The 22,997-nt window shown below is 38.1% G+C and overlaps 2 protein-coding genes across 6 annotated transcripts; both read right to left on the bottom strand.

The window, feature by feature from the left end:
- Window positions 1–72: 72 nt before the first annotated feature.
- On the bottom strand, window positions 73–8,346 carry LOC114157113 (low affinity immunoglobulin gamma Fc region receptor II-like). 3 transcript variants are annotated; one of them, XM_028037905.1, is made up of 13 exons: window positions 8,232–8,346; window positions 5,453–5,488; window positions 4,795–5,094; window positions 3,157–3,429; window positions 2,543–2,842; window positions 1,998–2,273; window positions 1,526–1,768; window positions 1,335–1,448; window positions 1,200–1,212; window positions 1,010–1,101; window positions 705–818; window positions 562–621; window positions 73–444 (listed from the first exon to the last, which is right to left on the bottom strand). In XM_028037905.1, exons 1-13 carry the CDS (start codon window positions 8,266–8,268, stop codon window positions 368–370), a joined length of 1,935 nt encoding a protein of 644 aa, XP_027893706.1. In that variant the 5' UTR covers window positions 8,269–8,346; the 3' UTR covers window positions 73–367. The 3 variants fall into 3 exon arrangements, with proteins under 3 accessions (XP_027893706.1, XP_027893709.1, XP_027893707.1); XM_028037908.1 differs by lacking the exons at window positions 2,543–2,842; window positions 3,157–3,429; XM_028037906.1 differs by lacking the exons at window positions 5,453–5,488; window positions 8,232–8,346 and having other exon boundaries at window positions 74–444; window positions 3,157–4,610; window positions 4,795–4,886.
- Window positions 8,347–13,298: 4,952 nt separating this feature from the next.
- LOC114157092 (Fc receptor-like protein 5) lies at window positions 13,299–22,288 on the bottom strand. Of its 3 annotated transcripts, XM_028037865.1 has the most exons (17): window positions 21,586–22,287; window positions 21,461–21,496; window positions 21,046–21,315; window positions 19,064–19,327; window positions 18,705–18,971; window positions 18,351–18,620; window positions 17,985–18,257; window positions 16,749–17,021; window positions 16,386–16,661; window positions 15,963–16,307; window positions 15,547–15,813; window positions 15,069–15,311; window positions 14,894–14,980; window positions 14,727–14,742; window positions 14,475–14,569; window positions 13,993–14,043; window positions 13,299–13,507 (listed from the first exon to the last, which is right to left on the bottom strand). In XM_028037865.1, exons 1-17 carry the CDS (start codon window positions 21,623–21,625, stop codon window positions 13,500–13,502), a joined length of 3,081 nt encoding a protein of 1,026 aa, XP_027893666.1. In that variant the 5' UTR covers window positions 21,626–22,287; the 3' UTR covers window positions 13,299–13,499. The 3 variants fall into 3 exon arrangements, with proteins under 3 accessions (XP_027893666.1, XP_027893665.1, XP_027893664.1); XM_028037864.1 differs by having other exon boundaries at window positions 21,046–21,496; window positions 21,586–22,288; XM_028037863.1 differs by lacking the exon at window positions 21,586–22,287 and having other exon boundaries at window positions 21,046–21,569.
- Window positions 22,289–22,997: the final 709 nt, after the last annotated feature.

Raw genomic sequence — 22,997 nt, 5'->3', positions numbered from 1 at the left:
ATATATATATATATATATATATATATATATATATATATATATATATATAAAAAGTTACAACAGTCAAATGACACCAAATATTAGGAATGACACAAATAACAGCGTTTATTTTATTTACAGGGATATAAAATAGATAAAAACATTACTGAGTCAACATATTCCATAAATAAGAGAAAAAATGTCTGGTGTTTAGATAGAAAACAAAATATAATATATGGTTTAGCAAAAAAAAAAAAAAGCATTGGTTTTATCTATGGAGTTCACTGACAAGACTTGTGAAATAAGATCTTTCAGGTAATGTTTACGCAACATTTTATATAAAAAATATATGCTCTATTAAATAATGTGCAGTTTAGGGTTAACCCAACTAGCTTACTCTCTTCTTAGATCCTTTCCTGACTTCAGAATAAAGCGCTGCGTCAGCTGCTGCAGCACTCAGTGCTTCTGTAAATGGAGAGAGAATAAATGCACAAAAATAGATAAGTAACTGGTGAAGATGAGGAAATATTTGTCAAGGTAAAGTGTTCATTTCAGGTCAAACTCTGCTGCTGCTGACTGTACCTGCAGCTGCTGTCCTCACATCGGAGTAAACAGCGCCTTCTTCTGGGTCGTGAGGCCTCCCTGTTGGAATAGTCAAAACTGGATTCATTTGTAAACAAAAGATGAGTAAATTTTTGCTAAAAATCGTTTGGTAAAACCAAAACCTTTCACATCCAGCGCACTGTGTCGGACTCTGCCTCTTTTGGAGGACTTGGTCGCCTGTTTGGCCTTTTTGAACTTAATGTGAGCGTATGTGACGTCACCGGCTTCGTCTACATCTGGAACAGAAAACGGTTTCACATCCGGAATCGGTCCGCTAACATAAAACTCCTGTGGCAGTCTAACTACTTCTGAAAGTAAACTGTAGGACTTTAATTTACTTTTTTTTAATTTTTATTTATTAACATCCAAAATCTTCTGAATATGTTGCAAATGAGTGGGGATGTAATGCACCAGTTAAAACACCGACCATGAGAGGACAAGTTGTATTCATTGGTTGAGGTCTGATTGAGAGGCTGATCTATAGAAGATCCCTGATAAGCGATCTCTGACTGGATCGCCCTGAAACACAGGAAGTCAATTTGAAACTGCAAATTAAAACACTTATGATTCAAGTTTAAGGTGAATGGAAATAAATTTAAAAAAAAATATGTACTGACCTGTGAGAAGAACCTGAAAGGAAATGTTAACGTGTATTTATTTATTTTGTATTTGTGACATTAGAGGAAGCATTTGTATGACTAAATAAAACCTTTGAACTGTCTAATGTAGTTTTAGGAGATGAAAAGTTTCACCTTTGGAAAGCCTAAAGCAACACAGCAGGAGCAGCAGAATGACAAGTACGGATCCACAAACTACACCGAGGACCAGCAGCACTGGAAACGAAGAGCTCCCAGGTTTGGAAACACCTAATTGTAAAAACATCTTCATTTCTCACGGCATCGTAATTATTAACAATGCAACAATGTATTGAATCTCTGCTCACCTTTAACTGCCATCCAGCTCTGAGGTGAAACTTTTCCTGAATGTTCACACTTGTAGAAACCTTCATCTGACTGAGACACTGCAGAGATATTCAGCTCTCCTCTGCTGTCACTTTGGATCAATTTGTCATTATGATAGAAAAACACATTAGAAAGTTGGTTTTCTCCTCTCAGTCTGCAGCCCAGAGTAACAGAAGCTCCTTCAGTCACAGGATGGACGGGGCTCACCAGGAGAAGATCTTCATCTGTAAACCAGTCAGACAGTAATTTATCTTATTTTATGAGGCTTCAATAATAAATCAGTGCTGGTGACTACACAGGAGAATAGTGGTAAGCTAGCAGGATTGGGTATTAACTTTAGCACCAGCTATGTCTCTCTCAGATGAACTGTATAAAGAAATTTGCTTCAGAAATATTTTAGTGAATTTTCTGTTACAATTACAGACTAAAAACACACATTGGATAGTAACGTACTGTGTGAGGTGATGTTGGCTGCGTTGCTGAACTCTCCTGATCCAGACTCACACCAGTACACTGACTTAGGGTTTGACAGATATTTAACGATGCAGGAGGATCCAGACATTTTCCCCCAGTAATAGCAGTTTGCTATGACGATCAGGTAACCTGATTCTGAAAACCTCCTCACTCTCCACTCAGCAGAGTTTCCTCCACAGTTCAGAGTCACAGACTCAGAGGTGAAGTGTTGCTCTCTGTCAGGACTCACTGAGAGAGACGCTGCTGGACGGGAGACTAAATAAAACAAGATGAAAAAAGGTAGGATGAGCAGAAGAATATTTGGAGAAAAAAGCAGTGTTGGTGAATTAGCTTTCATTGTTTTTATTTGGAATCATTTGTTTGACTGCATTATTAGCAACATGTCGTTCAGACATTTTTTGCTTCATTATGTTTGTTCTTTTTTTGCATAAGTTTAAACGAAACTAAACATTTGTCACATAGCACATGGGATTATTTTAGGACTTATTACCAGTGTAGCAAAGTTAGGACTAAAAAGTACCGACCTGCAGACCAGACAAACTTTGGTTCACTGTAATCAGTAAAAAGCTCTGGGTTTCTTCTTCCAGCTCTACATGAATATCCTGATGTGTGATTCTGTTCATGTATGATGAATGAATCCTGTACAGTCCCACTGATGCTGTCAGGCAGCAGCTCGTATCTGTAGCCGTCCTCAGACTTATGAGGAGCAGCTTTATACCAGTAGAACCTCCAGCCTGCAGACTGGTCGTCATGGTTACATGTCAGCGTCACTGAGGCTCCAGGACTCGGCCATGATGGAGACACAGTCAGGACTGACTTTGGCTCTGCAGGACAGAGAAATGTCTTTCATAATGACAAACATGTTCCACCTTCTATAATGTATGATCACAGAAGTAAAAGTTGAAAATATTATCAGTAATGATCTTTCTCACAATATTTGCTTACAGCTAACAGTGTTTTTCAACAAACACAAAAATGCTGCGATACTTTATAAATATCTTGTCAGTTACAAAATAATAATAAAAAACTTAAAACATCTATTTCAGTGTTTATATACTGTATGTGCAACAGGTTACTGTGAACTACAGTTGTTATCAGAATCATTCAAATTAAAATACATTCATATATAATAACCTACTGTATATAGTGATGTTGACCGCATTGCTGAACTCTGATCCAGACTCACACCAGAACACAGCTTTATACTTCGACTGACTGTTAGCCATACATGAGGATTTGTCCGTCGTCCACCAGGTGGAGCAGTCATACAGATATGACCGAGTGTTTATTTGTCTATAATATCTTATTCTCCCACCGGTAGATTCTGCATCACATCTTAATGAGACGTTTTGATCAGTGAAATGTTTCTCTCTGTCAGGACTCACTGTCAGAGAGACTGCTGGACGAGGAACTGGAAAACAAAGATTTGTAAAAACAAATAAATCATTTACCGAATCATCTAATTAGTATGCTGTCCCTATTTATTCATTGCTGTCATTGTAGTATTGCTAAAGCCCTAATCCAGAGGAAAGTGACTGTTTTGCAGTAAATGGTAGTTAGGTATGGCCGGGGGAACAGAAGCAGCTGTTGCAAATTGGTAAAAAGTTAAGGCAGTAGTTCATCAGAGGACATGATGAAAATATAAGTGATATAAGTGGCAACTTATATCACTTATATTTTCCTCATCCCATCTAGTCACCAAAATGTTATCCAGCTCTCCCATTTGTGTGATTGTTCCTGCTTATGTGAATTAGGAAGGTAAAATATACTTTGGCTCAGATTATTTTATTTCAGATAGGCAACTTTCAATAACCTCAAATATTCCCCTTTTTTTTCCCAACCCTGTAGTTCAGAGTTATTTCTGGTGTCACTGTACATAAAATTGTCCTTTTGTGACTAAATGAGTTCAGTACAGTTTCTATATTCTGAGATACGTTTCCCACATTGACAAATCTGCAGGATCCTGTCAATGTATTTCTTGATACTTGTGCTGTTAAAGGTTTTCTGCTGGTGACCAAATCTCGATTTATGTAATCGTTGTGTGTGGCGCCACCCTCTGACTGGGAGTATTATTGCTCTAGGTAGCATCCACAAGGTCACAAAATCCTGAGCCAAACACACACATCCACAGCATCCTAGTAGATCCTTGTGAGCAGTTCAGGTGTTAGCATTCACACTGGAATAATGGCAACAACTATTGGCAAAGTTTTCCATTGTGGAACTGATTTTACTCTAAGGGGAAAAAACCCCAAACTTTGTCTGAATTAAATGTCTTAACTTTGTTTAGGCTTATGTATAAGTTGTTGAAGAATGCATGATGCGTTATATTTTTGAATTCAGTTGTGCACAGATAAACTATCTTGGGCTGCATTTACCACTGAATACATCTCGTTTCAAACAGTACTGTGTGCTTTTCATTGACACTGTTGTTATACGTTATCGCTGTGGTTTCTCAGATCTGTGTTCTCACACACTTCTAGGCGCTTTCTTGTCGTCTCTCTGTCCTTCTCTTTCGCCTCTATTTTTTTATCTCGCTTTTTTCATACCATGTGTGAGTTTTGGCAGGCTCTCACTGCTGTGCCTCATCTTACACTAGTTATAAGAAAGATGAGACAAGTTAACATCACACATAAATATATGTAATAAATGTGAAAAACTTTCATTTTTTTCACTTTGCTGTATATCTGTATGTTATGGCAGATTAAAAGTCAACATGAAAGTTCATCAGAGACATAGAAACAATTGAGGAAATATGTTAGAGTAGAAACACACTGACCTGCAGACCAGACAAACTTTAGTTCACTATAATCAGTTGATATCTTTGGGTTTCCTCTTTCAGCTCTACATGCAAATCCTGCTGAGTGTTTCTGTCCAGTAATGATGAAGGAATCCTCTTTAGTCCCCTGGATGCTACCATTGAGCAGCTCATAACTGTAGTTCTTGTTTTTTAGATCAGGAACAGCTTTATACCAGAAGATCCTCCATTCTGAAGATGAAGCTTTAACCTCACAGCTCAGATTTACTGAGGCTCCTTGAATCAGCCATGATGGAGACACGGTGAGGAAAGACTTTGGTTCTGTTAAAGACAGAGCGTTTATGATTTATGTTCTTAATAATGTTACCCTTATTCAGATTCTTATTTTTAAGCTAATCAAAAAAATGTCTCATTGACATTTCAAAACTAGTGCACATTGTTTTAGTCCAGTATTTAAAATAACTGATCACAAACTATTAAAAGTTCAACAGGGGTTTTAACAGCCACCAGAGGGCAGCTGCCTTGTAATGCAGGCGTCACTGCAGACAAACTTTAAACACATAAGAGCTTATTGGGTTCATGTTAAAAAACAAACAAACAAGATAAGTTACCAGAATAAACACTCAATCGTTTTTGATATAAGAATGAGTTGATGGATGGGTACAAACGGAAAACTTACCTTGAGTTTTTCCACACCCAAGAAGAGAACTGAGACCTAAAAACAAAAATCAGACATCGTCTAAAAATGAAACATGAAAGAGGAAATGTGAAAACTCTAGAATAGATGCTTTCTTTTTTTTTTTTACATTTCCACTAATAATTGTAATAACAGATGTTTAAGGAACTTCAAATATGCCAATATTTTAATTATTATTTTAATAAAGCTTTTCTTACAGAGAGCAGCTCACATGCTGTAGATTGACTGGACTTTCAGTCACTGTTTTAGGTATTTGCTTCTGCCTATTATTATGAGTCCAGAGCTGAAAGCTTTAAGCTTTTCATGCTGCAATATATCTAAAGTTATAAAGGTGCCAGATATTGAAGTGCCCTTGTTGTGAGGTACTCTTTGAGGATGTTTTTTATTCGACAGAAATGAATCCAAACGTACCAAACAGAGCAACACCATGAGGTCAGCGTGTTGCATAATGTTAAAGTTCACATTCGGCCAATGTGAAGACGACCACAGAAGTAGCACAAATACTCTGTCTACAAGCCAAAATATATGTCATGGAAACAAAGACCTGTTTACCACTGTGCCTCTTTTTATATTTCATTCTGAGAATGTATGTGGTCAAAACTTCCTCCACTGTTTCTAATTATGCAGTCGACTGAAACTGTCCCACAGCTAAAGCTGAACTGTCTTTTGGTGGCTACACGACCTTAAGCAATACTAACTTTATCTATGCACTGTGAGAAAAAGGCCAGAGATACTTGACAGCGCTAGAGAAACGTGAACCTCCTTGTGTCCCTCACTGGCAGATTGCACAAGGTTATTTCAGCACCAAAAAAAAAGAAAGCTCATCAATTATTTACCATTTATGAGTCAGATTTTTGGTTATAAAAGATTTGGTGTCTGATAAACAAGACACAAGTGATGAGTCTGAGAAAATGAAAATAATGTTTCTGTGGTCGCTAGATGATTTAGACAAATGTTAAAGATTATTTCACAGTTTTGATCAACTGCCATTTGTTCGAAATCTGAAATACTTAGAGGACTGACAAAACCTGAAATGGACTGTTTTACATTGAACAGATGCATTTTATTGGCATTAGAGTCACACTAGAACAGGGGTGTCAAACTCAAATACACAGTGGGCCAAAATTTTAAATTGAACAAAGCCGCGGGCCAAGGTTGAACAAATGAATCTTTTAATGTGGACCCAAACAAGTTTTGATTTAACAATAAATATTGAACAAGGTAGGCTTATATAACTTAAAAGTGCAGGCGTGCATAATTGAGTTGCTAAAAATAATAATAAAACATATAAATGGCATATTAAATAAAATGTAAATAAAAACTGAATGCCTCCTTTCTGAGGTAAATGTCAAAATTAGCTTCGTACACAGGCTAATAAATTTGAAAATAAATTAACTACTATGAATAAATCATTAAATAAACTATGAATAAACCATTCAGGCCTTGAAGTAACAAGAAAAGGTGCATAGAAAACTTATTTATTGCTCATTTTGCGACACACTGATCTACTCTGATGCAGCCAAGCCAGATACCTGGCATCTTTTCTTGGATGCCAGTTCATCAATGTCGGGGCTCAGAGTTTGAGCTGAGGAAACCTTCATTATCGAACAAAGATGTTCATCAGTCAGACGTCTCCTGTGAGACGTTTTCATCATCTTTACTGAGGAGAAAAGTTGCTCACATACATATGTAAACACCTGTCCAGAAAAGTTCTATTTTCTGTCTTTCTTTTTGCCATTTTTTGGTAGGGTAACACAGTGACGGCTGTAGTTTGAGGTCTCAGTGTGGTTTGGGGGAGAGGCCCGGGAATGCGGGGTGCGCCGGGGCTTTCAATCGAAGGAGTGCGCAAGAAGACGGATCACCACCTTCCTAATACATCCATGTCCGCTACCATAAGTGCTACTGACACAGAGGAGGATGCGTGTCTGCCTCTGTCCTGATTGACGCGCCAAAACACAGCAGAGCATTATGGGATTTGTAGTATAAGCGGTGAATGCGGCGTCACAGCGTTGCCACCGTATAATACCGGCGGGCCGGCTCTAATATTAATTTGAAATTGAATCGCGGGCCAAATATAATTACATTGCGGGCCAAATTTGGCCCGCGGGCCAGAGTTTGACACCTATGTTTTAAAATGTCTGACTTTGGCAGACATTTTCAACTCTGCCAAACTCCAGACCTGAAAATGATTGAGAATGTTTGGAAGGAGCTAAAGATTAGCGTGATAGCAAGGAGCCCTTCCAATCTTATCACCATGTAAAGTGTTAAACACCATTGACTGAGCTCGTCCGCAATTATAGGAAATGGCTTTGTTACTGTAATGATGACATTTCCATTAATTATTGATGAGTTTAAATATCATTACCATTTCTTTCACAAAATGTAACTGATGTCTCTCAAAGTGTTTTAATATCTTTTGAGAGATTTCTGCTTTCATTCCTATTACAACAAACTTCTTTGTAAAACAACGTACAACGCCTAGTCCATCCTGAACTGAATTGTTTGACACAGATCACAAAAGGACAGAAACAAATCTTTTCTCATTCTTGTGAATCCAATATCCCCCGCACTTTCTGGTTTTGTGAACTGAGCCAATAATTCACCCCAAAACAAAACCTGAGGAACAATAAAACAAAAAGCAACAGAAATTCTGCACGGTTAACTTTTTTGCGCAAAACTCGTGAACCTCTGACATACTGTAAAACATTGCTAACATTTTTCACCGCCTGCACACTTCAGAAAGACAAAGCGATCTACTTACAGAGAACGGCCAGCACAGACAGCGAAGGGTGACCCATCCTCACATCCAGCACCGATGATGTGTCACTGCTTCAGCCGTACTTCAACTTTTTAAAAGTAGACAGATTGAAACGATCACCCCAGTCACTTCTCCTTAGCATGACAAAGATGCTATCTACATGAAACTTTAGTCTTTCTACTTCCTTCTTTTCTCTTGCACAATTCTCACTCTTCTTCAGTGGTTTTCCTCTGTGCTACACATTTACATTTCCTGCTTTTGATGGCCTAATACTCTCATGCTCTTAGTTGTTGTCAAGAAAAAGGCCCATAAAATAAAGAACCTTTACATCTCAGCTGGAAGTAATCAATATGTTTTATAGTACAGAATCCTACTTTTTTTATGTATATAATTATTAGAATTTAGTAGTGTTATTATGACCACTGTATTGAATTGGCAATGTCTGTAATTTGCTGTAGTCTCAGTGAAGACTCAAACTTTAGTTTCAGGATTTTATGCAACTGACCAACATAAAAATGGCAAATACCTTGGAAGTGGAAGAAAAAGTTGACAATGTAGTAATTGCTTTCTTCTTCCTTCTCTTCCATAAAGGCCATATTTGTCACAGGTGAACACTTGTTTTAGTTGTTTTAGTGGAAGACTTCTAACACTCAGAACTCGAGAGCAGCGAAGGACCGGCGGCCTGACCTGTGGGACGTCACAACAGCCTCTTTAAAGAAGATGAGACGTTTTCCAGGATGAAAATCATATTTAACAGTGGTAATATTTTAATGCACAGCTGGAACGTTTGTACTTTTAGTTCTCTCAACATGTTGTGTTTAGCTCTGTAGTTTGTGCCACTGTTTGCATAAATCAAATGATCTTATTAACACTGGGCTTTTTTTCTCTTCCTCTTTAAACCACAGTCTGCATTTCCTCTGCAGTATGCGGTTATGTTTTGGTGGGTTTGTACACTGCCTGGGTTATTGCAGTAGTTTAATTTTAGAAAGCTGCTCACACGGCTAATGACCAGGAACCGATCTCCACTTATTCTACAGATTCTGAGGGGCTGTTTCCATTAAATCCCACAGAAGATTGCTCATAATTTTCACATATAGCTGCTTCACTGCTGCTCAATCTCTCCATATACAAGTGTTAGAAAAATAGCCTGTGAAATATACTGAATTGCAAATCCAATCTAATTAAATTCCTTGTTTGTTTTTTTTACTGTTGATAATAATGAAGCTCCTATAAAATTGCTTTGGTGAAGTAGCAGCATAAATGGTACTGCCACTTTAACATGGCCAATTTCGGCTTCTGTATGTATCGGCTCTTTGCACCTGCCGCGCTGACGTCACAACCGCATGCGCAAATGCGGCTCTCTTTTTTCCGCTTTGAGTTACCATGACAGCTAGACAAGACAAAGTCGTATTTCAGGCGCAAATAAAACAATACTATGAACATTGTTGTCTTCCTAATATAATGAGCTTTTAAGTTTTCATGGATTTCCAAACGATCCTGGAAGACGATGGTTTGTAAATATTCGTCGCTACCAGTTAAAGCTAACGCTGCACAGCAAAGTTTACAGCCTTCACTTCACTCCGGATCAACTTCTTCAGCCTAAAGAAGAAGGTAAAGGAGCCTCATGTGTTATTTCCATGGAATCACTTCTGTATTCAGCCTGAAAGAGAGTTTATGGGAACCATAGAGCAGATCAGAGCCAGACAACCGAGCTACTGATCCGCCTGAACACACTGCTGTAAACACCGTCCTGCTTCACAAGAAACATGCAAAACCAATAAAGCGAAATAACACGGAGACCTTAAGGAACACGGCCATATTTTTCTAAAAGCAACAACTGAACCTGAACAGTCAGCTGAACTAGAACTCAGACACCAGAGCTGCTCTACTGTTAAGCTATGGGCTTGTTGTTCCTCAGGCTTCAGAAGCAAAAAGCCTGAACCGTAAAATCCCCGTTACTTGGTCTCTGACACTAACGACAATAAACCACCTAATATACTTGAACATAAGGTAAAAACATTGTCCGTTAGAATGGATGAAAAATGTTTAGATACTTAAATAGCACATTTTTACAAGAAAAATGTCAGAGAATATTGCCTACTAGCATAAGCTAAAGCTAATGTTAGCCACAAAGTTTAAAGAAAGTAAAATTCACCTTCCTATCTGTATAACGAGGCGAACATCTTAAAACCTTTCTCCAGTTTACTTGTTGGGGCTTCTGATTGATGTACATCATTAATTGTTACCTTGGACAAACCCTGCAAACACCCTGTGTAAAGAGCCATTTTCAAGAAATCGGAAACAATCGAGCCGCTTTTCCCCGAACGCGGAAGCTGAGGTGCAAAGAGCCCTGCTGTCATGATGATGCTTGCATCGTGACGTCTGTGTCTCTGTCTGCCTCCTTCTGCTGCCGCTACAGACTGTCCTGAGGACTGAGGCTCCTGTTGTGGCGGTGGTGACCCCTGGTGGCGGAGTCTTGTTTTGTTTATTTTGCTGGAGCACCTTTTTCTTTGTTTGCTGTGTTTTTGTGGCGTCTATGGTAATTCTTTTGTCTTCACTGGATGTTGCCCCCTTCCCTCATTGGTAAGCCTCAGTCTCCTTTGAGATTTGCATATTTTACTTCAACCAATAGTTTTGTTAAACCGCACTCACTGTCTCAACCTGTGTCTCTGTTTTTAGGATATTGCCAATATGATTTTAGGATATGCCAATTGGAAAGTGTTTTTTTATTTTTTTTAAAAAATACTGAATGTCAATACAATTTGTAGAACTTCTCGAATCTTGTCTCCTTATTCCAGCAGAATTTACCTGTGTCCTCATTATAAAAGAAAAAAAGAGCTGACCCTAGTTTTAATACAAGGCTGAAAAATGATTTGTTCTTCAGATAGGATGGTAAGGCTTGAATAGACGTACGCTGTAGTCATCAAGCTGAAGTACAAATTGAACACTTTAAGAAAACTAGAAAACGGCTACTGAGGCTCAGTCCTGTTAAAAGTTGGGCAAAACGATAAAACACTAGTGAGCACAAATCACTTTAATGCAAGAAAGAAGCAAAAACCAATCAACAAATCATAAACTAAACGTTTCATTGGGAGACGTTGGGCAGATCCTACAGGTGCACCTGATAAGGTAGAAGTTGAGTTCACTGCTTCCTGATTTTATTTTGCCCTTTTAAGCCTTTCTTGTTCTGTTGATGATACATTTCTCTTTACAGACCCGAAAGAAAATCACAATGAAAAGATTTTAAATGGTAGGGAATGAACATGCCAAATATTCATCAATGGAGTAAGATGCTTTCTGTTCTTAACTTCTAAACCACCTGACACAATTTTATATTCTTGTTACTATAGACATATATTCATATACTGATAGCAAGAGGAAATGTTGGTCACAAGTTTGTCAAATCCTACGGTAGCATTTTTGTTAGCGTGCTTTGATGGGACCATGTGGTTTGTTGTAATTCATTTTATCATACTCTCTATAGTCGTCGCTAACTTATCTTTGGAAGGTGTTTTTAGATCACAGGTGTGATGCTGAAACTGTATTCCCATCTTGTGTGTGCGTTCATATGTGATTGCTTCAGTGTTGGCACATGACATTAAGCTGCACTGATAAAGTTTACATCTAACAGGAAACTTTGGTTTTCACTGCGCTTGTGATACTGCAGCTCCACATGAGCTGGTGGGATTTGGCCTGCACTTTATCTCTGACCAGACGAAAAAAATAAAATAAAACCTGCTTAAAAACAGCTTGATGGAAATGTTTTGTGATTTTGAAATTGCAACTTTTTTTTTCTTCATATCAGCCTCATGTCAGTGGTCCAGAACCACTGGGCTATGTGGTTATTCAGAGCCCAGTGAGTTTTCTGCTGCTCCTCTAGAGATGCTTTCAGGTATAGAGTGTCATTGTGGTATTCTAAAATGATGTTGGTTTTGAGACCACGTTTTTCAAGCCTTGATTTTTACCTCAGCCTAGGCTATATTATTGTTTGTTATTGTCTTGATTTTCTTTCTTCTAAAGACCACAGAAGCAACATCCTTTTTCAATGCAGCTTTGTGAGAAAAGAGCGAGAGTTTTTAACTGAAACTACTGAGAGGTTATAGAATCTGGTAGGTTTTTATCTTGTAGCTTCTTCAGTCTGAAGAAATTGTGGGATTCTTGCCACTACAGCTGAATAGCTGATGTATAATAAGTGACTAAAGCCTAAAATGAAGTCGTGACTCCAGCAAAGCAGCATGTATTATGCTTTGTATTTATTCTCTCTACAACAAATAGTGATCCTGATTAAGGAAAAGATTAACTGGGAGAATGCCTTATTTTACTAACCTGCACAATAACCTGCTAACCGTCACCAACCAGGATGAACAGAGGTGGATCCAGGAGAGAACGAAGGCTCACAATCCCTTCATCTGGTTGGTGCTGCACTAAAACTTCCAGCCAGTAATCAGAATTGTGTCTCACTGATGGATGACATGAAGGCAGACGGAGAGCGTCCATGGCTTCATTGAATGGAAAGTAATGCTGCAGATCAATTTAATGTTTTCTAAGAATTCAAAATAAATGAGTAAAAGCAATAATACTAAACAAATTGTTTTAGATTTAAACGGCTGTTGGTCATGTACCTAAAACATTTTACTGTTTGCTGATTTGTTATTCTTGCTATTTGAAATATTGTGCAAAAATACAGATCACCTGATTTCACTGATCTGTGTTAATGTACAGAACCTTTAATGTCTTGTACTTTTGAAAGGTGTCGGATGTGAACGTTTTGAAAACAACCCAGAGAGCTTTATGAAAAAAAAAACATTTAAACTTTATTATACATTTGGATAATACTATTTTTTTTTGTTACAATGAATAGTTAAGCAGACAATACATGTTTTTACACCACAGATCTCCAGCTGGAGCAGATACTAAAGACGCCCAAACAAAACAGTGTACAACTGAAAACTACATGGACTATTTTCATAACATGCTATTGAAATATAAATGGAAAACACAATAAAAAGATTCAAATAACACCTAGCGTAAAAGCTCAAACTTAAAATACGTTCAGATGCTCCACTTTTTTAAAGTGGCATTTTGAAATTATAATAATCCAGCACTATCAAGATAAGCATAACATTCATGAATATGTAATAGTTGACTGAAAACGCATGAGTTTGTGCAGCTGGTTCATCGGTGTGCTGTGACAGTAAAACAAAATCACAATGATTTTAATTAACATTGTAATTAGGAAAACTCTTTTTTTCTTCCTTGAGGTGACAGACTTTATGGATCTGAAACAAATAAAGAAACAATAAATGATATAAAGTGTGGTAGGGTTAAGAATAAAATTTGAATGCTATGCTGTCGTAAACCTGATGGTTCATTTGCAAGTGTGCAACTGAGATATGGAGAGAAAACGTGTACAGAATGACAAAGGGCCAAAGTGACCTGAAGGCTAAAATAGTACAACAGAATCCTATAAACTCCACCAGAATATTTGCTAAAAATATACAGGAAAACTTCACTTGTTAAGTCTGAATTCATGTCAGTGGAATAAAGAACTTATAGTTTTTTTAGTCAGCTCTGGTTCTAACATCCCAAATCTAGTGAACTCACCTTTCATTTTGAGCGAAATGCTCAAAATGAAAGGTGAGGACAAGAAAAGTTTGACTTTCTTGTCCTCGTTCACTCCTTGATCTGAAAGGAGCAAAAATGATTTTAACTTTTTTTTTTAACATATACACAGTTATCCTTTATGAATAGGTTCATACTCTACCGTTGACTGGATTTCCAGGACTTCTGACTGACTCATAAATGGCAGAATCACCTACAGGGAGGAAATGAAGACAGTGACAAACCACAATCTCTCTAATTTCACCTCTCAAACGGTTTCAGCAGGATTATTATGTTGTATACATGTGCTATGCATATATATACATATACATTTATCTGTGTTTTAGCATTTCTCACATTGTAAGGCCCATTTTTCCAATAAACACTACATTGTGAGGATCCCCTGCTAACTATGGGGCTGAAAGCACGTACTGCATAACAGATACTGGTTTTAGGGTTAGAGGTTCAGTTCAGAACTGAGTTTAGGGTTAGGCTGTACGAATGAATGGATGCCAATGAAAAGCTTTTGTGAATATATAAAAACATTATATATGTATGTGTGTGAGGGGGAGTAGTGAAAGCAGCAGTGGATCACTACCATCAGGCTTAATGAAAATAATTATTAAAACTTTAGAGATGACTGACCTTGGAGGAGAGACGAGTATATTTGGTTTGGGGTTTCATCCTGTTTATTAGTAGGAGCTGTTGAGGTCTGATTAGTTCTGTGACACTGAGAAAGCCTAACATAGGAAATACATTAGAAACAATATGGATTTTACACATTTATTTTAGGAAAACAGTCATTTTGCTTATGCAGTTGTCAAATTTAAAGATCGTTGCAGCATTGCTCTGTAGTAAAAAGCAAAAAAACCCCCCCAAAAAACGGTTTGCGCTTACCTGTTGCGTAAAGTCACTGCAGAAAAGACCAAAAGTTAATATACTACATAAGAACATTGTGGATAAAAAAATAAATAACTTCATACAGAACAAGTAAAATAAAGACTGTGTTAAACTCAAGAATAGGCAGAAAACATTCCAGTTTCTGAGTTTTTAAAAGTACGAACCCAACAGCAGCGCGACGAGGAGGACAGTTAGCAGGGAACCAACAACTAGTCCAACAATGAGTGACACAGGAAGAGAAGGACTTAATGCTGTCAAGTAAAGAATAAAAATAATATGTATATTTTAGATAGTATAAAGGGGAAAAAAAGAGTTAACAAGCATGGAAAAGTAACTCACATTTAACTGCCACCCAGCTCTGTGGAGACACCTCTCCTGAATGTCCACACCTGTAGAAGCCTTCGTCTGAAGCCGACACGGCGGGGATACTCAGCTCTCCTCTGACCGCGTTTTGGATAAGTTTATCATTTTTGAAGAATCCCACAGTGGATGTGAAGTTCTCGCTCCTCAGTTTGCATCCAAGAGTGACAGAATCTCCCTCATTAACAGGATGTACAGGACTCACCAGGATTAAATCACCACCTGCAAAACAGCAGACCTTCATGCAAGACTGATATAGCATTGTACTATAAGCTATTATGAATATTGAATGATTTATAATTTACAGTGTCATCTATGTTTTAATTATCTAAAAACAAACTTCAAGCTGCAAATTTCTTCTATTACTCAATTAAATCCCTTCTAAGTTAGGACTATTAACAAGTGAGGTAATATTAAAATGAATATGAAATCAAATCAAGAAATAAGGAAAACAAACCATGTGTTGTGACGTTAACTGCATTGCTGAACTCCCCTGATTCAGACTCACACCAGTACACTGCAGTAGAGGGCGAGTGAGCTCTAATTCTTGTTGTGAATCTATTTACTTCCTCAAAATAGATGTCTGAATACCAGGGACTAATTTTGCTAGGAGTCATCACTCTGTACTCAGTAGAGTTTCCTCCACAGTTCAGAGTCACAGACTCAGAGATGAAGTGTTGCTCTCTGTCAGGACTCACTGAGAGAGAAGCTGCTGGATGAGAATCTGGAAAACAAAATTAATTCAAAAATGTGACTGTAGCATGCAACACTTACTTTACATATTTTTAAAACATGTTTTACTTGTTTACTTTACTGAGCGTTCCCTAAACTGAGTGAATATAGGACATGTAGATAGAAAGAAGCAAGCCTGACCTGCAGACCAGACAAACTGTATTTCACTGTATTCAGTGAAATACTCTGGGTTTCCTCTTCCAGCTCTACAAAAATATCCTGCTGTGTGTTTCTGTCCATGAATGATGTAAGAGTTCTCTACAGTCCCTTTGATGGTGCCAGGAAGGTGTTCAAAGTTGTATCCAATAGAAGAGTAAAGGCTCCTACGTCTGCGGTAATACATCATGAATACATGTAATAAATCAGGAACAGCTTTATACCAGTAGAACCTCCATCCTGCAGATGAATCTTTAACCTCACAGCTCAGAGTCACTGAGGCTCCAGGACTCAGCCATGATGGAGACACAGTCAGGACTGACTCTGGTGCTGTTGAAGAAAGTTTCTCAGTAACATAAGAATTTAAAAGAGTGATCTAGTCTAACATAACAAAGTTACTTAACTTACATGAAACGTGTGTGCTTTCTAAGGGAGCACTCCACCAAGTGACATCCTGTGGATCACTCTTCCTCCTGCCTCTACACCAGTAGTGCCCATTACATGAATAACCTAAACAAAGCGTTTCATTTTGGGTCGATGGTACAGCCCCACAGGGTGATATCCATTCAAAAACCCAATCTTGAGGTTGTCCCTGGATCTCACATCTCAGAGTGACCTTCTCACCGTAGTACACCGTAGGCCAGTTTGGCTGCTGAGTCACAACAGGTCTCATTCTGTCTGTAGCTTTTCCAAATTAAGGAAGAAAATAGATTAGAATATTTTTCTGCACGAACCTCAAAAATCGATGTACCGACTCTTTGAAACTCTTACCAGGTATGCCAACAGTAACTGAATGACTGGACTCTGTGTAGTAAACTGGGCTTCCTCTTCCTCCTCTGCAGAAATACAATCCATTCTGTGACGCAACGAGTTCTCCATTTGCAGCAGATTTCAGCTCCAGAGGTTTAGAGGCGATCTCATCTCTGTACCAGTGGTAAGTCCAACTAGATGGTGACGATGACGGTGGAACACAACAGGTCAGCGTCACAGTGCCCCCTGTTGAAAAGTTTCTGTCAGCAATAATTTCAGCCTTTGGTCTTTGCTCTGTTGAAATAATAAGAAAAAAATAATAATAATTAAAAAAACAAGCTAAAAAAAACACTAAAAAACACTACAGCTACAAATTAAACAGCAGTTTCTTAATGGCATTGAAATAAATGTTTTTTTAAGCTTTCAAACTCAATATTTAAACTCATAGGCTAATTAAGTGTTGTAGTAACAAAACTGACATTCACTCTGTATTTAAGGAAATGATCCTGCTACACCACTCCAAACAGTGGTCTAAGCTGATATTTGTTTCCTCAATTTTTGATTTAAAAAAACCTATAAGGTCTTCCTTTGGTCTGAAATGTAGAACAGGAGGAATTTCTAAATATTTGTCTACTTGACAGTAGACAAATATTTAGAAATTCCTCCTTTCATTTATGCAGAAAAACATCTCCAAAGTAGATCAGTTCTGCCACCATACGTAACAAAAAGGTCCTTGTTTGTGAGATGAGCAATCCACAAAGGTATTTCTCATGTTCATGGCAATTTCTAAAGTGTGTTCTGGAAAAAAATCAACAATGCAACCATGTTTATCAAGTCACATTTCCACAAAGACCTAATCGATGGAAGGCTTCAGCAATGGTTTGGTTATTTCCACAAGAAAAGACGGGAGAATTGGATTCCAGGTCATCTTTCTCACCAGGATGTGTCTGGTTTAGTTGGGCAGGTTTAAGAAGACCATCGTCTCATTTGCAGTCACTCACCAAAAAGCTTCAGAGAAGCAAAAGTTTTGATAACACTACGATGAAAGAACATTAATACTATAATTAAAAGGTTGAATTGTGTTCTTGCGCTGCAGCAAAATAAAATTTCGAGGTCTGTTTATTATTAATGTCTTTTTTTTTACAATAGTAAGTACAGATGATACAAGAAATGTCTATATTTTACTTGGTTGGGAGACAGAATATTACACTATAATGAAAATAATGCAATCTGGATCAAGATGAACTTTATTCCCACCAGAAACTGTGACTGTCCTGACGTTGCTCCACTCTGTCGATGAATACAGATCCTGCTTGCGTCGCCCCAAACACCTGTAGTTCCCACTGCTGGACTCGGATGCAGTAACAATTCGGTACTCATTCATTGGTAAGGTATCCGATATTGGCTTGCTCCATTCATAAACCCATTCATTGCTTTGACTTCCAGAAATCTCACATCTAACGGTGATCGTCTCTCCAGAGTAGATCACGGGCAAGTCAGGCTCCAGAGAAACAGCAGCCATATTGGAAACTGTTAAAACACAATAAAGGTGAAGAAAAAGTGGTTCATTTCTAAAGACTAGTCATGGATCCTCCTAACAGCCCTGAAAGTTACCATAACTACCTCTTTTCTCAATGGTGATCCGATGACTTTCTTCAGTGAAGAAGACTGGGTTTCCTCTTCCTCCCTGACAGTAGTACACTCCTCCCTGAGAGACACTGATGACATTTTCTGATTTTCCTTCTTCAATGGTCTTAATGTCAGGAAAGTTGCCAGTGTGTCTGAACCAGTAGTATTTCCACTCAGTCGGATAGTCCACAGAGCAGGTGAGTGTTACGTTGCCCCCTACTGGTATGAGTCTTTTATTGGCCCTCACCACGGGCCTTGGTTTATCTGTGATTAATTTGTGGTGACAATAAAGCATCATTTGCTGAAAGAATTAACATAAAACACCAAAAACCAAACATAAATACTTACCTGACACTCTCAGATGGTATTCTTGGCTCCACTCGGTTGAGGAAAATGGATCTGCTCTCCCCCTACACCAGAAGTTACCAGTGGCGGAAGCAGAGGCTCTAATATGAACCGTACGCTCTCTTGATGGTGGCTTTGAGGTTGTTGTTCTCCACTCGTATTCCCGCATAGAGCTTCCTCCTCCCTTAATCTCACACCTCATGGATATTGCCTCACCACTGTATATCTGGCTCCAGCTATGTTGCAAAGCAACAGTTGCCTGGTTGGACACTGATTATGGTTTGAGTACAGAAAAAATTAAGCTGCGAATGTCAAACAAAACACTTCAGCTCATGTTCATCCCTTCATGTTGTGAAACTCACGGCTTTTCTCAATGACAAACTTTTCACTGGGCTCAGTGAAGAAAGCTGGGCTTCCTCTTCTTCCTCTGCACCAGTAGATGCCTCCACTGTGGATGTTGATGGTGTTTTTGACAGCGTTGTTCTCAATCTGGGCTTCAGAGAAGCTGTGCATGAACCAGTCATACTTCCATCCAGCAGAGTCTTTAACTGAGCAGGTAAGTTCAGTTTGTCTGCCCTCTGAAATGGTTTTCTTGTCTGCAGTCAGAGTAGCTGTAGGCCTGTTGGCTGATATATTTAAAAACAGTTTTGATTTACATTATTACTATAGATATTTAAAAATAACAGCATCAAAAGGCAATGGTTAGACTGCATACTTAAATCATTATTTGTACTTGGTTTCACAGAAGGTGTTGCTCCAGATAATAAAATATATAATAAAAAAACATTACATAAAAGTTAGACTTTGTGAATGAATGAGCATTTTACAGAAAAATACATAGTTGATCCTCAACATGTGAACAACAGGTGGTAAAACCTTTGCCAAATAGATAGGTCAGATAAGTCAGGCAATTTGTTACCAAGTTTCCAGGAATCTCAAGAAGGACTTCAGTCCACTCCTCTTTCCTCTGTTCTCTCTCATTTCTGACAGTTTAAAGGTTTCTTTGGATTGGTCTGTGACATCGCGAAAGTAAAATATGTTTGAGATGTGCCTTAACCCTCCTGCAGTCCTAGTTTGACACTGAGGAAGAGCACGGCAGATGTCACGGTCAGACATCGGCGAAGTGATGGGAATGTCTCGTCGCCCTGTCAGTTCCCCAAAACCACGGGAGAAAAATAACATTTTTAAAGGTTTATCCAAATATAAAGTTGGACCTCCGTTTAGCTGAAATGTACAAAAACTGTGACAATCATGCAAGGCATATTAGTGTTAGGATACAAACATTTTTAAATATGAATAAAGATATAAGAAATTCTCCCATTCTGGCATTCAGCCAATAATGTGTGGTCATGTTAAGCAGGATAGGCACCGCCTACTGGGCTACTCACAAAAAGTACATTTCTATCTCAGAGCATGTTTACTTATATTTTTAATACATCTTAGAATGATTTATGTTTACATGGAAACCCTAGAGTTGAGAATAGCTTAATAGAAATAACCCGACAGTGACGCGTTCCGGTCAGGCAGGAAGTTGGCTTCATATCACCTTAGTAATATTTTGTGACTGTCAAAGAGTCAAAGTTCCCTTTTTTATGTTAAGCTCCAGATTTTAACAAACATTCAGGTGGCATCAAATAGGAAAGAGATGTTCACAATAGTTTAAGTCAGTTTTATCTCAAACACTCTTCTCTTCCTCTAACAGCATTCTAAGAAGTTGCAGAGGTTATTTAGTGGAGTTATGAAACAATTTGATATTGAATTAATTCATGTTAACTATATAAAAGCAAATGTTATTGCACAAGATGTGTGCAAATAGCACGCAATGTACTTATTACGTGCTCAAGCTTCAAAGCTTGACCATTTCTGCTTTTTTTGGCACTTCTGTAAAAAACCTAGTAGCACAACTCGGTCTGCAAATACCCAAAGTGCCGTCAGTGTGGTCAGTTCAGCAGCAGCAGAAAAGCTGATGCAATCCATGAGTGCTGGAACATGACAGCATATGTTCCACCTCCAGACCCGCCTCTAAACGAAGGTCTTGAGTCAACATTACCATTCAAGGAAAAAATGCACATATGATGGGAGAGTTCACATGTCCTCTCCCATCCTCCACACTGACGTCATCTTGCTCAAATGAATGTTGGGTCCAACGTACGATTGGTTCCTTCATAATTTCAACATTTCCGTCATGAAATTTACAGGTAAAAAGTATGCAGACTTCCCAGGTTAAGGAAACATCAAGCAAGACCGACCAAACTGCACTCTATCCAAACTGTATTTCAGATGCTTTCGCTTGTGAGACTTTTGATGCCAAACCTCTGCTGCAAAGACAGTAACGTGAGCATACCTGCCACAGAAAGTGTGATGTTGTTACTCTGCTTGTTGATCCCTGGTGAGTCCTTACGATAAGCAGAGCACTGGTAACGCCCGCTCAGGTCGGTCGCTAGGTGGAGTTGAAGGGAGTTTGAAACATCGGCCTTGGCGACAATGTGTTGACCGTTTCGGTGGAATTTGTAGAGCCAGTTAGAGTCGTATCCTCCTGTCATGTTGCATGTGAAGGTAACGGACTCTCCATGAAATAAAGGGGATGAACTGGGTTCAAGGGTCAAATTAACATCTAGATTAAAGAACAAAAAACATAAGATGTAAACAATGAATTCAAGGCTTCTTGTGCTATTCCAACACATATTCAATTGAAAAAGGTCTGAGAGTACCATTAGTGTGAAGATCCACAATAACAGAGAAAAAAGATGTTACGTCACCTTGTGCATGTCCAAAATTGAAGACTGTATTCAGCACTAATAAGCAGAGTTTAGACGTTAAACATGGTAACTTACTGAGACATATTATACGTTTGATACACACACAGCCACAAAACTGTACTCACAAAGTAAAGTCGAGACCCAAGAGAGTGAGGTTTTCCCCATCCTAGCCTACAAGATCTGACTTTTTCTGTATGAGCATGAGTGGAGAAGGACGAGCCGAGCTCACGAGAATACAAGATGGGGAACTGAGACAGTGCATATCTTCGTTTAGGTTCACAGTCCAACCCTCCCTCTACTTCTGTTCTTTAACAGAAGTAGAAGTAGACCACATGAAGTTGTGTTACCACATAAATAGAAAAAAATGTCCCCTTATCTCATGCAACCATCTTCTAACACTTACCGGCTCACTGATGGCGTCTAAAGTTGCACTAAATGTTATCAACTGTGTCAGAGAGTATGAATACTGTTCTCCATTCCCTTCTGGGTCTGCAGATCAAGTAAAAATTTAAATGTCTTGCTTTTGTTATGCAAGAATTGCACCTGCACCGGTAAGAATGTGCTACTTTAAAGAAAAGGACAAAAATCCTTTTAGGACATGCGCTTCCTTGATGCATGAGCAACTGACGACCAGACAGAATAGAAAAACTTCATTCAACCTTTTAGTCACTACTTCTGTTAACGTATCAGTAAAATAAAGCTCAAACACCTCCTATGTTTGTTTGTAGTGATTTTGAAAAGCTATGACTGAAAGTAAAAAAAACAAAACAAAAACTAGAACACCTACTCCAAACACAATCGCTCGTACAGACACATTCATGCACGGACACAAATGCATGAATTGTGTGAATCGTATTTTATTTTATTCTGGAGTAACCTCACAACATTGAAAGCTCAAAACATTGTCCTGAGCCGTATGCAACGAAATTTCGTTCTGTATACACCCTGTGCATGCAAAATGACAATAAAGTCAGTCTAAGTCTAAGTCTAAGTCTAAATGAGCCATCCGTATTTTATTAATGCAACTTCACTTTGATTCCAGATCAAACTTTGATTTAATGAGCATTCATCACAACTTCTTCAGATATCATCTAACCACCTTCCTTTTCTTTTTGTTATGACAAAAATATTGGAAACTTGAATGTTTCGTGGAGTAAATAAACCCCAAAACAGAGAGAAATGTTTAAAATTAATAGAGTCCGAATAAGAAAATAAGGCAAACTTTTAAAAACAACTTTAAAATAGAAAAACTGATAAAAAATGATTGATACAAATATAAGACACTTATTTCATGATATTGTAATATTTTTCCATCCTTACCATAATTAGACTATTTCTGTGTTTAAAATCCATTTCAGTTAGTTATTATTTAGGATTATTTTCTGAGAAATTGAGTTTGATCAGTTTGAATGTAATTACTGAAAGTTGTGGTTTGGGTAATGTTATCATTAACCAAATCTATATGAGTTACGACAACATTTAATTTCCCTTTGGGATCAGTAAAGTTGAATCTTTTTTTGTCAAGTTTCTAGTGAAA

This window comes from Xiphophorus couchianus, chromosome 14 (assembly GCF_001444195.1).
Source record: "Xiphophorus couchianus chromosome 14, X_couchianus-1.0, whole genome shotgun sequence".
Classification (NCBI taxonomy): Eukaryota; Metazoa; Chordata; class Actinopteri; order Cyprinodontiformes; family Poeciliidae; genus Xiphophorus; species Xiphophorus couchianus.
Note: the sequence above shows the minus strand (reverse complement) of the source record. Positions and strands in the feature narration are given on the sequence as shown.